Source organism: Cephus cinctus, unplaced genomic scaffold, assembly GCF_000341935.2.
Source record: "Cephus cinctus unplaced genomic scaffold, Ccin1 Ccin1_scaffold0207, whole genome shotgun sequence".
In the NCBI taxonomy this organism is placed as follows: Eukaryota; Metazoa; Arthropoda; class Insecta; order Hymenoptera; family Cephidae; genus Cephus; species Cephus cinctus.
The window spans coordinates 34,289-47,922 of NW_014332926.1; the positions used below are offsets into that span (position 1 = coordinate 34,289).

A 13,634-nucleotide genomic window follows, 5' to 3' on the forward strand; every position below is an offset into this window, starting at 1 on the left:
ACGAATTCATTCGACCAATCAAAAACGTGGAACTAGTTCGAGAGTCTCGTTCAGGTGGCGCGTCGACGCGCCAAAACACAGCTCCAGATTATCACACGTAGTATTACTATATATACACGACCAATTAAAAACGTGGAACTGCTTCGAGGGCCCTCCGCTAAGGTGGCGCGCCGAAACCAGAGAAAAATTGAGACCACCAAAAACAGGCTCATTGGCAATCTCCCTACTCATCTCTGCTTGTAGTATTGACAGTGAATTTTGGAACATATCCTCCGTATTTACGAATATCATGGTATCTTTCTTTACCTGCATTGAATAGAATAAGATTTAAGCTGATATGTATGTACATACAACTATGCATATGTAAATCTTAGTTTCCACCGTGCAGAGTTTAAACAGAGTCAAGCAGCCCTATTGGTCAATTCCATTTAACCCTTATACGTGATTGGTTAACTCTGTTTAAACTCTGCACGGTGGAAACTAACGCTATGTTTAGACGATGGTCTTAAACCGATTAGTTAATACTGACCAAATACCACCAAAAGACCACCAATCGATTGGTAAAAAGAAAAATGTCAAAAGTCGAAGTAGGAGGGCTAATTTTGCGGAGCTCCCCACCATCGGCGGTTTCACTAGCGGAGTCAGCGCTGCAAGTGTCGTTTCGGGGAACCTCAATTTTAACAGCTTTTCGGTGTCATACCTTGTGTACAGAGATGGGACTCCTCTACTCTAGTCTCCATGTTTTGGAGGTTCGTGTCCAGCTTCCAGCGGCATTCACCAATGGGTTTTCATATGAAAACTTAAGTGAGTATTTATACGGATTTCGCCCAACACTGTTCGGATTCGGTGTATAAACTTTGTAGGTCCCCTCACGCTAAGTTGAATAAGGCCCGTCGCGCAAGGTACATCGCCATCTATTGTCGAACTTCCAACCTTCATTATTAGGACCAGTTACTGGCACATGTCCCCCATTGGTGATACAGTCATAAGGAAAGGAAGGAAGGGGAAGGATTTTCCATTTGACAATAAAAGTGAGTAACCAACAAATTTTCTAATTGTTCCAACAAAAATTAACACAAAACCAACAATTTTTTATCAAAAGAAAAAGTTCAAAAAATAAATGTTACAGTGCTAACTTCAGGTAGGTGGCACATGTTTCTTTTTGGGGATACAGCCATAAGGAAAGGAAGAAACAAGTATGTAGAGTATGGCTAACGGTATGGCTAACGTAAGCATAACGTTTGTTTGTGTTTGTAAAGTTAATCTGAGTGTTTTTATAGCTCCCTTTTCTCTACACACGTTTAATAGTATAAAAGTAAGGATTTAAATATACAAAAATTATTATATATTCAATATTTACGTACTGCGATCATAGACAGCTCCGAATCTTATCAATTCTAGTGATAAACGCATTTATCTATAGATAATCATAATTTTCTACTGTATCGTAACAGGAAAGTCTGTGAAACTCAAACTGAAAGAATTATGCAAAGAATTGGAAATTGTACAGTAGTGCCTCTCTTGAGGACTGCATCCATTCAAAATGCTTGTAGGAATATTCAACATTCGTATGTATTACAAGTTTTAATATTGTTCACAATTTTATTGAATTATTGAATATTCATCTTGTATAGATGTAAAATTCTGATCATTGGTGGTGGAACAGGAGGTTGCACCATGGCAGCAAAATTTACAAAACAATATAAAGAACCTAAACAGGTTATTGTTGTCGAGCCAAGTGATGTAAGTAAGTTCATGTATTATAAATTTAATATATATAAATTTCTTAATATGAATTATTATATTTTAGATTCATTACTATCAACCGCTATTTACTTTGATCGGAGGAGGTATAAAATTATTCAAATCATCAAATAGGCCTATGGCACAGGTTCTTCCTCGCAATGCTAAATGGATAAAAGATAGTGTAATTACCTTCCAGCCAGAATCCAATAATATAATAACAAGCAATGGTGACACTATTCAATATGAAATAATGATAGTTGCTATGGGCTTACAACTTTACTGGGATAAGGTACAGAAAACCATATATCAAGACCGCCTATCAAGCACATTTATAAAAATCATCATAATTTAACAGATTCCAGGATTAATAGAAGGTCTCAAAAATCCTGATTCTCAAATTTGTTCAATCTATGGTCCTGAAATGGTAACTGAAGTCTTTAATAAGATAAAGAAGGTCTCAAATGGAACGGCAGTCTTTACTTTTCCTAACACACCAGTTAAATGTCCTGGTGCACCTCAAAAAATCGCTTATATTGCCGAAGATTATTGGCAACAGGTGCGTAATGGTTGTGCTCTTCCAGAAATTCTAATATATAAAAATATAGCATACCTATTTGCAACATCATTCCTCTCTATTTGTATTTGTCAAATTGCTAGTATTCTTGCATAAATATGCGAGAATACCAAATACAAATATTTGATGAGGAATGGAGTAGTCTTAATTCTGTCCTTATGAGTCGAAAGAATCAAGTGATATTTGATATGTGAGTCCTATCAATGCCATCATGTTTTTTTTTCTTATGCATTATTTTTTTAATTAAAGCCTTTTATATACTATAGTAGAGATACTGTCTCCTTTTTTAACACTTGAGGGTATGAAGATTATAATAAAATAATTTTAAAAATAGAGTACAGCAGTGCAATATATAAAGAATAACAGTTAAAACGTTGGAACAGTTAATTAATCACAGATAATAAATATTTACAGAAGAAGATTCGAGATAAATTAAAAGTGGTATATAATACATCTTTACCAGACATTTTTGGCGTAAAAAAATATGCTGATTCTCTGTGGGCTGTATGCAAGAAAAGGGGTATTATTGTGAACCTCCAGACAAATCTTTTGAAAATTGATCCAGACAATCGAGAAGCTATTTTTCAGAACTTGAAGGACCCAGATAAGACATTTGTCCAAAAGGTACGGCTTTATCAGTATGAAAACTTGAAATTAAAAATGGTTTTCAAACATAGATCTTATAGATTTTTATTTTGTTTATGGTTCAAACCATGTTATCTATTCAGTATTTGTCTATTCATATTTTATATGGCTTTATTTATATAAGGTATTCGAAAAGTGACGCACGCGAGTATTATGATTAAATTCTATGTAAACAATTGAGAATTGCATCGTTTAGCAGAATACACTTTTCAGATACTTAGTTTTAAATTTAGTGATTTTCGGTGTATAAACACCTGGTTGGTAATAGATCACCCGCCCATGTGCAAATCTACTCAATGATGTTCATTTATGGCTCACGAGCATGGTAACTATGGGTTTGCTGATCCGTGAATGAGTATTATTCAGTAGGTGATAACCCGTGGGCATGGTATTTATCGCCAGCCATGCGCTTACATGTCAAAAAATAACAAGTTTAACATTTATTATCTTCGGATTTTGACTAAAAAATATAGTACTAAAACGTGTGTTTCTCATTTTTTTAACGTAGAATTCAACCGTATTATTCGCATGCGTCATTTTTCAAACACCGCGTATATTATTTCTTGTTGCTTTCGAAAGCTCCCCAAGTGAAAATAAAAAATGCTTTTAAAAATAACTGCGGGAAAAAAATGCTACAGTACTTTTAATAGGAAAGGCATTATTGCTCCCTTGTGTACAAGTGGTGATTTTTCTCGAGTTTTCCGATTAGTGCGACTCATCCGAGTTACCTTAGAAAATAATTTTAATGTATTTACTTTGCTCCCTCTACAGGGAGCCTTCTCAGATCAATCGTACTAGTCACGCTACGGAATACTCGGAAATATAGATATTTTATTGGTCAAGAAATCCTATGAAATAAGTGACGTGATTTCACTACTATTAGGGATTGGTACTATTGGTATCTTTACTGTGAAATAATTATTTCATTTAGTATGCCTTGCTTCATGTAACGCCTCCAATGGGTCCACCTAGTATTTTGAAAAATCATACAAATTTGACGAACGCTGCTGGCTTTTTGCGTGTGGATCCGAAAACTCTTCAACATGAACAATATACAAATATATTTGGCATTGGCGATTGTACCAATACACCGAACTCAAAGACAATGGCTGCGATATGTAAGTACCTATATTTATTAATAGTTCATATAATATTACATTGCATTTAATATTTTCACAGCATCTCAATCGAAAGTCGTATATAGAAATGTAATGGATTACTTGGCTGGAAAAGAAATACGTTCAGTTTACGAGGGTTATGCATCGTGTCCATTAGTAACTGGGTATGGAAAATGTATTTTGGCAGAATTTGATTACAAGTTACAGCCTTTGGAAACTTTCCCGTTTGATCAGGGGAAAGAGTATTACATGATGTATTGGCTGAAGAAGACTTTCTTTCCTTTCTTGTATTGGAACCTGATGCTTAAGTAAGTGTAAATAAGTTTTTTGTTTGACAAATTGTTTAAACGATTTTTTAATTCATTTTAGAGGAAATTGGGATGGCCCTGAAGTTTTTCGAAAATATTTTAATGTTTTTAAAAGGAAGAGCACTGAATCTGTCAATTAAAAAATATACTTCAAGAAAATTGAGAATATGCTATTGTATGTACATACACAGCCTGCTGCCTATTTAACTCTTGAAAGGTGCAGCTTATTTTTACTGTACTTGACCGGTACACTGACCCAAAAGGGGACACGAATTTCAAATGACAATTGTGACATTCCTAATTATCGTAGAATAATTTTTTTTTAATTAAAACTTAGAGTTTCTACTTTTTAAACATCTAATCAAATGTTTGATTATCTGAATTTTTAGCGCAGATATTTTAATTTAAAGTTGAAAAAGTGTTTTTTTCGTTTTTTTTCTTTAATTTTTTATATCTCCACTTTTATTACAGATATCGAGATGATCTTTGTACGATTTTAAAGTTGAAACTGTGAAGTTTCATGTAGTATCGATGATGTTTGATTTATTACAAATTATTGATTTTATCCATGAAGGTGAAGTTTGACTATAGGATATATTCAAGGGTATAGTCGTAAAAGGAGTAATTTGGGTGGCATTTCAATGATGAAACTTTTTTATGCTAAAATACAAAATTAATATATTTATTAAAAATAATTAAACAAAATTACGCTGTGTAATATTTGCATTCGACACACAACGAGCAACGATGCCAGAATATTCTTCAGGATCTGTCTCCCAGTCTGGACAATAGTCGCTGTTGCAATTAGCCATTTACAAAAATTAAAATTAAAAAAAGTTCACCTATCAATTATTTATAAATTTGGTTTATAAACTGTCTTCTCTTATACAAATAATTAAAATAAACATGTACTTACATTTTATCAAACTTATTGGCTCACATACAAAAAATAATTGAACAATCACGAAAGCGTGAAATTTCACTGTTTTGGCACACTGTCCCCTTTTGAGTCAACACATTCCTTCCGATGTAAATAACACAAAGGTCTGTAGGTAAACTGATGAAATTCTATTCATGGCTTATTGTCAAACCCCTAATGGATTTTTCATCTGTCTGCCGAAACCCTAAGGTTCAGTTCCTTTTGAATGTCTCAACTTATAGAATTTTGGTCGTCCCCTTTAGGATACAAGTGCCGCTCAGGGTTTAAATAATATATTAATACTCTGTATAGTATATGATTTTTTGAACAGAACTTATTAAGAGGACTGAGGAGCACACAAGGCGGATATAGAGCGTACTTACGAAAAATCGCAAATAACAGGATTTTTACATGAATGTTTTCCCGAAGTGGGTGGAATGGCACATTCTGCAGGATTAATACTTATTTTGGCACAACTTTCGTAAAAATTAATCGTAAACTGAAGGAGACATTCGACATGCATTCTGTCTTATTGAACAGACTATAACGTCCGCCTACTAAAGAACACATTTCATTTGGCCAAGCGGTGCAATTGACCGAAAGATGATTCGGGCAAGCGATAATTCGGAAAACTGCTGGATCGGATAAGCGGTAAATCGTGCGTTTGGCAATTTGGATGAATGGGTCTCTATCAGGTTTTCGAAACAACAAGTGCCCGAATAATCACCTTCCTGAACATTCATCTTTTTGAAGGTGAGGTGGCTGGCGAGGTGAGTTCGTTAACCACCAAAGCTATGATGAGCACTTCAACGATGTTCAGTCCTCTGCATTGAAGTTGATTTTCGCTGCGATGATGTTATGGATTTTCAAATTTTATAAAGGCTTTAGAAATAAAAATGCAGGTGCTATTGGAGAATACTATCACTAACTTTATTTATTTTAATTATAATGTGGTTTAGTCTAAATCAATCTACCTTAACTGAATCTAGCTAATTGACTCTACGATATAGACTCTCTTGGGTTCCAAAAGATACAGTCCTCTGTAGCTTTCATACACGCATCCGTGATCATACACATTCATATATTCTACCCGTTCTGGAGGTCCACCGTCTGGCGCTTCGGTATCTGGACCAAAGCTCGAGGGCCTTGTTCTTATGTACAAAGAACTCATGCACACCCTATCCTTAGTTTATTTGGGAAGCACATTACAACGTCACCGCTCAACCGAACATTCCGCTCGCTCGCCGAGCCTCTCAAGTACATAAGTGTCGAAAGGATGAAATGTAAGAGAAATGGAGTGAAATATATGTGCAAAAATGTTTATACTAAACGTTAACGGACACGGGCTGCAGCAGAAAAGTGTTGTAAATCCTAATCTATATTCTATTATTATTTAATAAGACTTGCGAATTTGATAAATATGGATGAAGTTATGTTAATAATTATAATAAATGAAAGCGGTAGAGAATGTAATGAGGGAAATATTTTACGTGAAACCAGAAGACGATTATGGGACACCTCTGATCCGTTTTCGATTTCAGAAAATGACCACGAACATATACAGGTTGGTTTTTTTTTTCATTACTTTTATTAATCGAAATAATTGTTTTGAGAATTTTATCATTAATTATTGTTAAATATCGAAGGTTATCCAAAGACGCCTAACATGCTCTCATTACAGAGCTAAGTCCTTTTATAACAAATGCACAAAGAAGTACATCTATTCCCCATGTATTTCAGGTAATTGTGTTACTTGTCTGATTGGTATATTTTAGATATTATCAACATTAAACAAATTAATCGATAACTGAATATATACAAATGTAAATATGTATATATGTACAGATATTAACAGCTTTGATTTTAATGGCATCAGGATCATATCAGAGAAGAGTCGGCCAAGATTTTTTGACATGTATGTCATAAACGACAAGTTTTAATGATTAGTTCGCGAATCAGTAAAGATATGAACATGAACTATTCTAAATGTGCTACAACGTGAACTATTTGAAACTTTATATGTGGAAACAATGTTAGCAAGTCGATGATGAATGGATTATTTATACGTATAGGTAGTACTTGCCAATTTGCACTTATTTTCACGACTCTAACGTAATCGCCCTCGTCCAAAATCCGATGTCGAAAAACCTAGGGCGACCACATAGGAGTTTCAACATATAACCTATGCCATAATTAAAGGCTAATTAAAGGCTATTTTAGTGCTCCAAAAATTAATTTTTCCGCTCCACCCCTAATGCCAAAAATGCATGGACTTCCTAAGTGTAGATTAAGTTGGGAGGACCACAGTCAAAACAATGTTAAAGGTAAGTGTTATAGAATTCTAGTTTACATATTATTTAACCGCTTTTTAAAGGCTGTCGAATGAGACCAAATTCAATCGAATCGGACCACCCTATCCCAAGATATACACCCCCTGGGTGTCCCGAACTGGATTTTTTAAATCTCTGAATACACATTAGCGATGTAGTCGTATCCAATCTAAAGAATCATTCATTTATGCGCACGCAATTAATCTTAAAATTCGTCTTGAAATAACGGCTCGACATTTCGGCAACAACCAATTTTACCGCTTCATCCCCTAGGTCAGAACTCACCCCCTCTTTACCTACTTCCTTGTATCTCGGCTTTATCTCTAATATAAAAATGGTATTCTGGATTTTTCTAAATATGCAACTAATTTTAAAAAAATATTCTGTTTTTAAATCTTCGCTTCTCCGTGTATACTGTTATATTTGATACTTTGTTTATCTCGCCGCCGTTGCGCTGTACGCATTCGGTGTGGGACTAGTAAGAGCGCGGGCTTTGTCTATTCGTTTTTAGTTTGTTCTACGATTTGTTTGTTTGAAAATCCGGATGCTTTCGCATAAAATAAATTAATATTTTCTTTTGTTTTTCTGTCACATTCATTTTGTGTCAGGGTACACAGGATTATCGAAAAATGGTGCATAAACGACGCAGAAGATATAGTCTTACGCAAAATGTTTGTCACTAGTAAAAACAATCTAGTGGTTTCACATTTACACTTGGACGTTAGACAATTGAGTGAGTTTCCTCGCGTGAGATGAAAATACGACAAGTAAGCTGTGTCGACCGAATTACGAAATCGACCTCCTGGAAAGCGTACGGCAGTGGTAGGGGCCGCGTAGAGCGAGATAGCGAGGAAACAAGTCAGTGTAGCAAGCTGTCTATCACATACTGTACAGTCTCTCAAAAAGCTTAAGCTGGGATAAAGCAGTGTGCACAGGGAGGACTAACAAGGGGAGGACGCGAGCTTGGGGTGACGGATTTAAGAGTCCTTTTGGGGTAGGAAAGTACTTTGTAATAACAACCTGCAGGCCAAGTAGCAGGACGCAACTCGGACCCGTTTTCGAGAAAAACCGGTTTGAAAAATGCAGTACTACTCATATACATGCACCGTTGCCAATATTTTTGAGAAGGTGGTGTAGCTCGGTGGCAGCGCGCTTGATTACCACCCGAGCGGCTAGGGTTCGATTCTCCCATCGCACCTATTTTTTTTTATATTAATTCTTTTTTTTTTTGTTACCCGACAAGCCATGTTTATCTATTAACAATTTTGTCAATTTACGTACGAAATGAGTGCATTGGAACACTATTATTTTTCATTATCAGACACTGGTTTACATCACGCATCGTATGTTTGTTTCGAAAATAGTTGTACACTGATTGTCAACCCCTGCATACTTTACTGTTTGTAAAACTTTTATACTTGCTTGTACATCCTATGTTTTTAAATGTGAACGAAATTAACTTTCCTCTGTCACTATCAAAAGAACATTGCCATTGCAACGAACAAGAAGTTGCATTCATAAATTGTGCATGGTGTAAACATAATTTATGTTTTGCATGCTTTTATGATACATACCATCCAAATAAATGTAAAGGCTATACAGAAGCCACTAGTGATAGTGAATAATAAAAAACATATGTACATACACCTAACAATACGCTTTGAATCTTTATAACCTTTTCCAATAAAACAGTGTCTGATAATGAAGAATAATGGTGTTCCAATGCACTCATTTCGTACGTAAATTGACAAAATTGTTAATAAATAAACATGGCTTGTCGGGTAGCAAAAAAAAAGAATTAATATACAAAAATATACGTGTGATGGCAAAATCGAACCCTGGCCGCTCGGGTGGTAGTCAGGCGCGCTGCCACCGAGCTACGCCGCCTTCTCGAAAATATTGGCAACGGTGCAGGTATATGAGTAGTACTGCGTTTTTCAAATCGATTTTTCTCGAAAACGGGTCCGAGTTGCGTCCTGCCACTTGGCCTGCAGTTTGTTATTACAAAGTACTTTCCTACCCCAAAAGGACTCCTAAATCCGTGATCCCAAGCTCGCGTCCTCCCCTTGTAAGTCTACATAACCTGAAATAGTGACATACCTATTTTATTTCGAAGACTGCTGAATATTTTGTTATCGTTTTTACAAAGTTTTGCGAATTTGGAATAGGCAGTTTTGACCGCAGTGAAAAGTGATTTTAAACCATTCATCACAATTATTTATTGCATAAAAATTTACAGAAACCCAAAAATTTAGTACAGATCATACTGATTTAACAATTGTGAATTGCTCCAGACTCCTTAAATGATGAATATAAAAATCCAGGCTATTATATAGTTAATAGACGTAGCTAGTCCTATTTTTGTGTGATAAAAGAATAGCGAAACCATGAAAGAAATAGTTTTGCTAGTTCGATGGTAACAATTTTATATTGCTACATAACATAATTGTATTAAAATACAATTTAATTATCATAAATAATTAGCAGTGCTAACTATTACCAAATATTTAGCTGGCACCCTATACTTATCAGACATGAATGGGGAGATCATGGAGACTAGAGTAGAGGAGTCCGATCTCTGTACATAAGACATGACACCGAAAAGCTGTTAAAATTGAGGTTCCCCGAAACGACACTTGCAGCGCTGACTCCGCTAGTGAAACCGCCGATGGTGGGGAGAGTATTGGGCGAAAAGATATACTACATGGCTTCTATATCTATACAGGGTGTTCTTTATGAAACGCACTGTAGTAACATCGTTGCATTCTTTGTCAAATTCTAATGAATACGTATATTTTCATTATTTATTTCATAATCAAAATTTCGAGATAATCAAGGTTGAAGTTGCAGTAATGCGACCAATCAGAGCGCGTTTAAACGGAGCGTAGATGACGTCGCGAGTCAGGCCGCAAGACCTGCTTACACTAGGCCAATAACACTAAGAGTATCGTCGTAGTGTCCCTGTTTGTCTGCATGTAATTGAGTGAGATACAATCGTTCGCTGTAACGTCAATGAATTTCAGAAGGTACCCTTTATTCCTTATAATGTCTATTCCTTTAATGTGACAAGATAGTTGTAGCAACGTATTACGTTTTGAGTGGTCCTGAAAAGGACCGATTTTGATCTACGCATGACCGAGCTTGGATCTGGATATGCTAATCTGCTGTAAGCAGCCCTTGCGGGCTGGCTCTGGACGTCATCTACGCTCCGTTTAAACACGTTCTGATTGGTCGCATTACTGCAACTTCAACCTTGATTATCTCGAAATTTTGATTATGAAATAAATAATGAAAATATACGTATTCATTAGAATTTGACAAAGAATGCAACGATGTTACTACAGTGCGTTTCATAAAGAACACCCTGTATAGATATAGAAGCCATGTAGTATATCTTTTCGCCCAATACTCTCCCCACCATCGGCGGTTTCACTAGCGGAGTCAGCGCTGCAAGTGTCGTTTCTTTAGAGTTTGACAAGGAATGTAACGGTGTTACTACAGTGCATTTCATAACGAACACCCTGTATATATATATATTCTTTACGCCACTGTGCTTATTAGCCGTCCACGAGATAGCTATTTAAAAAATAATAGTACAGACTTTACAGTTTGCAGAAAATATTGGTATCAAGCTGAAAAAGTTGTATTTTATTTGTTATTAACAACTTAATTGTTTAAACGACGAACCTTGGTTGATAAGATTATATTTTATGCTTTTCAATGTAAGAATATTTACGCCTAATACGAGATTCCTATCATTAGTCAGTCACTCGTTAGTTGTTTAGACAATTAAATTGTGAATAACAAATTAAATATAACTTTTTCAGCTTAGTACCAAAACTTTCTACAATCTGTACGCATTATATTATTATATTTTTAATAATTAGCATAGACTGTCGCAAAGACTAATATTGCAAACGTAACGGAATATTAGAATATTTCTTACAAGGAGAGTCTCCAACAATCGGATTTTTGCAATCTTTTTTACTCATGGTACGTGAAGTTGAGAATTCGAATAGTAATTTCCCAAAGCAGTTCTATATCATATTTAAAAATTCTCAAGAAAGTCGACTTTGAAGTTTTGTGAGTCCGTATGTGCATCAAATGTGTCACAATATTCAAGCAGGCCGTTTAACGCACCCGGTAACGCTCGAGCTTAGCGAGCGCGGGGTCGCTGGTTCAAGGCTCACTTGTAGCTTTCTTTTTTCCACCCAATTCACATAATTACGTCATTTAAATATAAAAATCACCAGATCTATAGCAATTCACAGATATATAATTGTAATCTTCAATGAAAATTGCGCGTTTTATTTTTAATTATCTCGAGCTTCAAAAATTGTACTTTAGAATGTAAATATCAATGTTTAGCAACCAGTAATTATAGCAAACAAGATTTTTAGAGCGGAAATGAAAAATGATGGAATTCTCTTTACTATAAAAGTAACATGATAAGAAAAGTAATGGGGTCGAAGTACTTAACGCGCACAATATAATAAAAAAAAAATTTCTTGAAAATTTTTGAGGTGTCTGGTACCCTTTGCGAAGGAACCCCCAAATACTGCAGCCATAACGCCCCTGACAGAACTTCGTACTTTTGCCACCAGTCAACGCTCGAGTCAACACCGAAATTTTTTCCAGCCAGACAGCAGCCTTAAACGAGCATCGTAGCTGAGTCAATAGCCTATCGAGATATAACGCTGCCGATTACGGATTCAATCCCCCAGGAAGAACTCTTATTTCATTTTTTTTCATTTTACTACAAAAATTGTTCAAGGTTTCTCCCTTTAAACTTTCTCGGTTGCCCAAACTTTATTTTAAGCTTATATAAAATATTTTTAAAAAAGGTTGTCATCGGGATCGAACCCGCACTGTCTGAACTCCGAACAGGCACACAAAACGCCAAAACGATCGAGAAAGGCTGCCAAAGAACTTGGAGCCTTTCTCGATCATTTTGGCGCCTTTTTCTTACAATTTTTATTTATTAACATTGTCAGGGGAACATAAAAACTCACTCATGTATTTCATGACTTCCAATTTATTTTTTCTTCTTGGACATTTTGTGCAACACAGCTTCCACTAAAATTTTAAACGCCCGCTCATGAGGGGCGACTTCCTCTCGCCGCGACCAGCGAGGAGAGCGGCTGCGTGGAGATTGAGGGAAACGACTGTGGGTCCTCTCCCTCTGAGGCACCCGCCCGCGCCTCTGCTGATGTTGTTGCTGCTGCTGCTGTTGATGGCCCCCCCTCATCTTCATCCAGCGCCAATTTTTTTTCATCTTACCTGTAACAAATTAAGAAAAAAATATATACAACTAGAATATAAATAATTATGAACTTATCGATACATACCAGATATTGGCGGTGGTGGCGGTACAGGAGTCGGTGGCGGTGACGGCAGCGTTGGTAGTTGTGATGGTGGTGGTGGTGGCGACGGCGGCGGCGGCGGCGGAGACGGTGCTGGCCCCGTGTTTACGCCCTCAATAGCAGTGCTATAACCATGAAATATATTAATATTATTGACTACTTTTGTTAAATGATTTCAGTAAACGATATAAATACATACGACTGGTCGGTGAAAACAACTGCCTAGGAAAAGAAAAATCATTTTTTATTATTTCACAATATTCTATATCGCAATATCCTTCATAGTAATAAAATAAACAACAGATGTGTTGCGTCTTGTTTCCTTATAATTATTTAAGAGCTACTTACCATGATGCTGCTGCCTGTACGTCTGCGGACGAACTGACGCATCAGGCCCCAATATGTATTGCTAGTCGCGCGATAGTTGGCGATATTGTTGCAGACGCCCGTTCAGACTCGATGCGTCAGATTCCTAGACTGTTGTGTTGAAGTCGCCAGTACGCGATCTCACTAGACCGAGACATTGGACGGGTTTAATTTATTTCTTAATTATTAAGAAGTGAATTAGTGAAAAATTCAACAGTAATGGATAAAAAGGAGCGCATTTACGATCGTTGTGCATATAACGGTT

The 13,634-nt window shown here is 36.1% G+C and overlaps 2 protein-coding genes and 1 long non-coding RNA gene across 41 annotated transcripts in view; 1 reads left to right on the top strand and 2 right to left on the bottom strand.

Annotated features, from left to right (window-relative positions):
- LOC112493942 overlaps positions 1 to 838 on the bottom strand; it is a 6,661-nt gene extending 5,823 nt beyond the window's left edge. The window contains exon 1 of the long non-coding RNA XR_003058933.1: positions 701 to 838. This is a non-coding gene — a long non-coding RNA (uncharacterized LOC112493942). The remainder of the gene's footprint in view (positions 1 to 700) is intronic.
- On the top strand, positions 646 to 6,231 carry LOC107264972 (sulfide:quinone oxidoreductase, mitochondrial). 39 transcript variants are annotated; one of them, XM_025082166.1, is made up of 12 exons: positions 648 to 804; positions 864 to 1,031; positions 1,103 to 1,196; positions 1,455 to 1,568; positions 1,635 to 1,743; positions 1,811 to 2,035; positions 2,102 to 2,302; positions 2,735 to 2,944; positions 3,897 to 4,083; positions 4,145 to 4,391; positions 4,453 to 4,608; positions 5,574 to 6,231. In XM_025082166.1, the coding sequence occupies exons 2-11, from the start codon at positions 962 to 964 to the stop codon at positions 4,529 to 4,531; spliced, it is 1,536 nt and encodes a 511-aa protein (XP_024937934.1). In that variant the 5' UTR covers positions 648 to 804; positions 864 to 961; the 3' UTR covers positions 4,532 to 4,608; positions 5,574 to 6,231. The 39 variants fall into 39 exon arrangements, with proteins under 39 accessions (XP_024937952.1, XP_024937941.1, XP_024937940.1 ...); XM_015733831.2 differs by having other exon boundaries at positions 5,623 to 6,231; XM_015733832.2 differs by having other exon boundaries at positions 4,453 to 4,566; positions 5,623 to 6,231.
- A 6,444-nt stretch (positions 6,232 to 12,675) lies between these two features.
- Positions 12,676 to 13,366, bottom strand: LOC107264969 (leiomodin-2-like). Its single transcript, XM_015733821.2, has 4 exons — positions 13,352 to 13,366; positions 13,203 to 13,225; positions 12,989 to 13,128; positions 12,676 to 12,920 (listed from the first exon to the last, which is right to left on the bottom strand). The coding sequence occupies exons 1-4, from the start codon at positions 13,352 to 13,354 to the stop codon at positions 12,676 to 12,678; spliced, it is 411 nt and encodes a 136-aa protein (XP_015589307.1). The 5' UTR covers positions 13,355 to 13,366.
- Positions 13,367 to 13,634: the final 268 nt, after the last annotated feature.

Excerpts from the sequence above, each read along its gene's own strand:
- LOC107264972 (XM_025082166.1), top strand. The coding sequence starts at position 962 with ATGTCCCCCATTGGTGATACAGTCATAAGGAAAGGAAGGAAGGGGAAG. Across the intron at positions 2,036-2,101 it reads TACAACTTTACTGGGATAAG|ATTCCAGGATTAATAGAAGG; the intron begins GTACAGAAAACC and ends ATAATTTAACAG. Across the intron at positions 4,084-4,144 it reads AAAGACAATGGCTGCGATAT|CATCTCAATCGAAAGTCGTA; the intron begins GTAAGTACCTAT and ends ATATTTTCACAG.
- LOC107264969 (XM_015733821.2), bottom strand. Across the intron at positions 13,129-13,202 it reads GTTGTTTTCACCGACCAGTC|CACTGCTATTGAGGGCGTAA; the intron begins GTATGTATTTAT and ends TCATGGTTATAG. Across the intron at positions 12,921-12,988 it reads GCCACCACCGCCAATATCTG|GTAAGATGAAAAAAAATTGG; the intron begins GTATGTATCGAT and ends AATTTGTTACAG.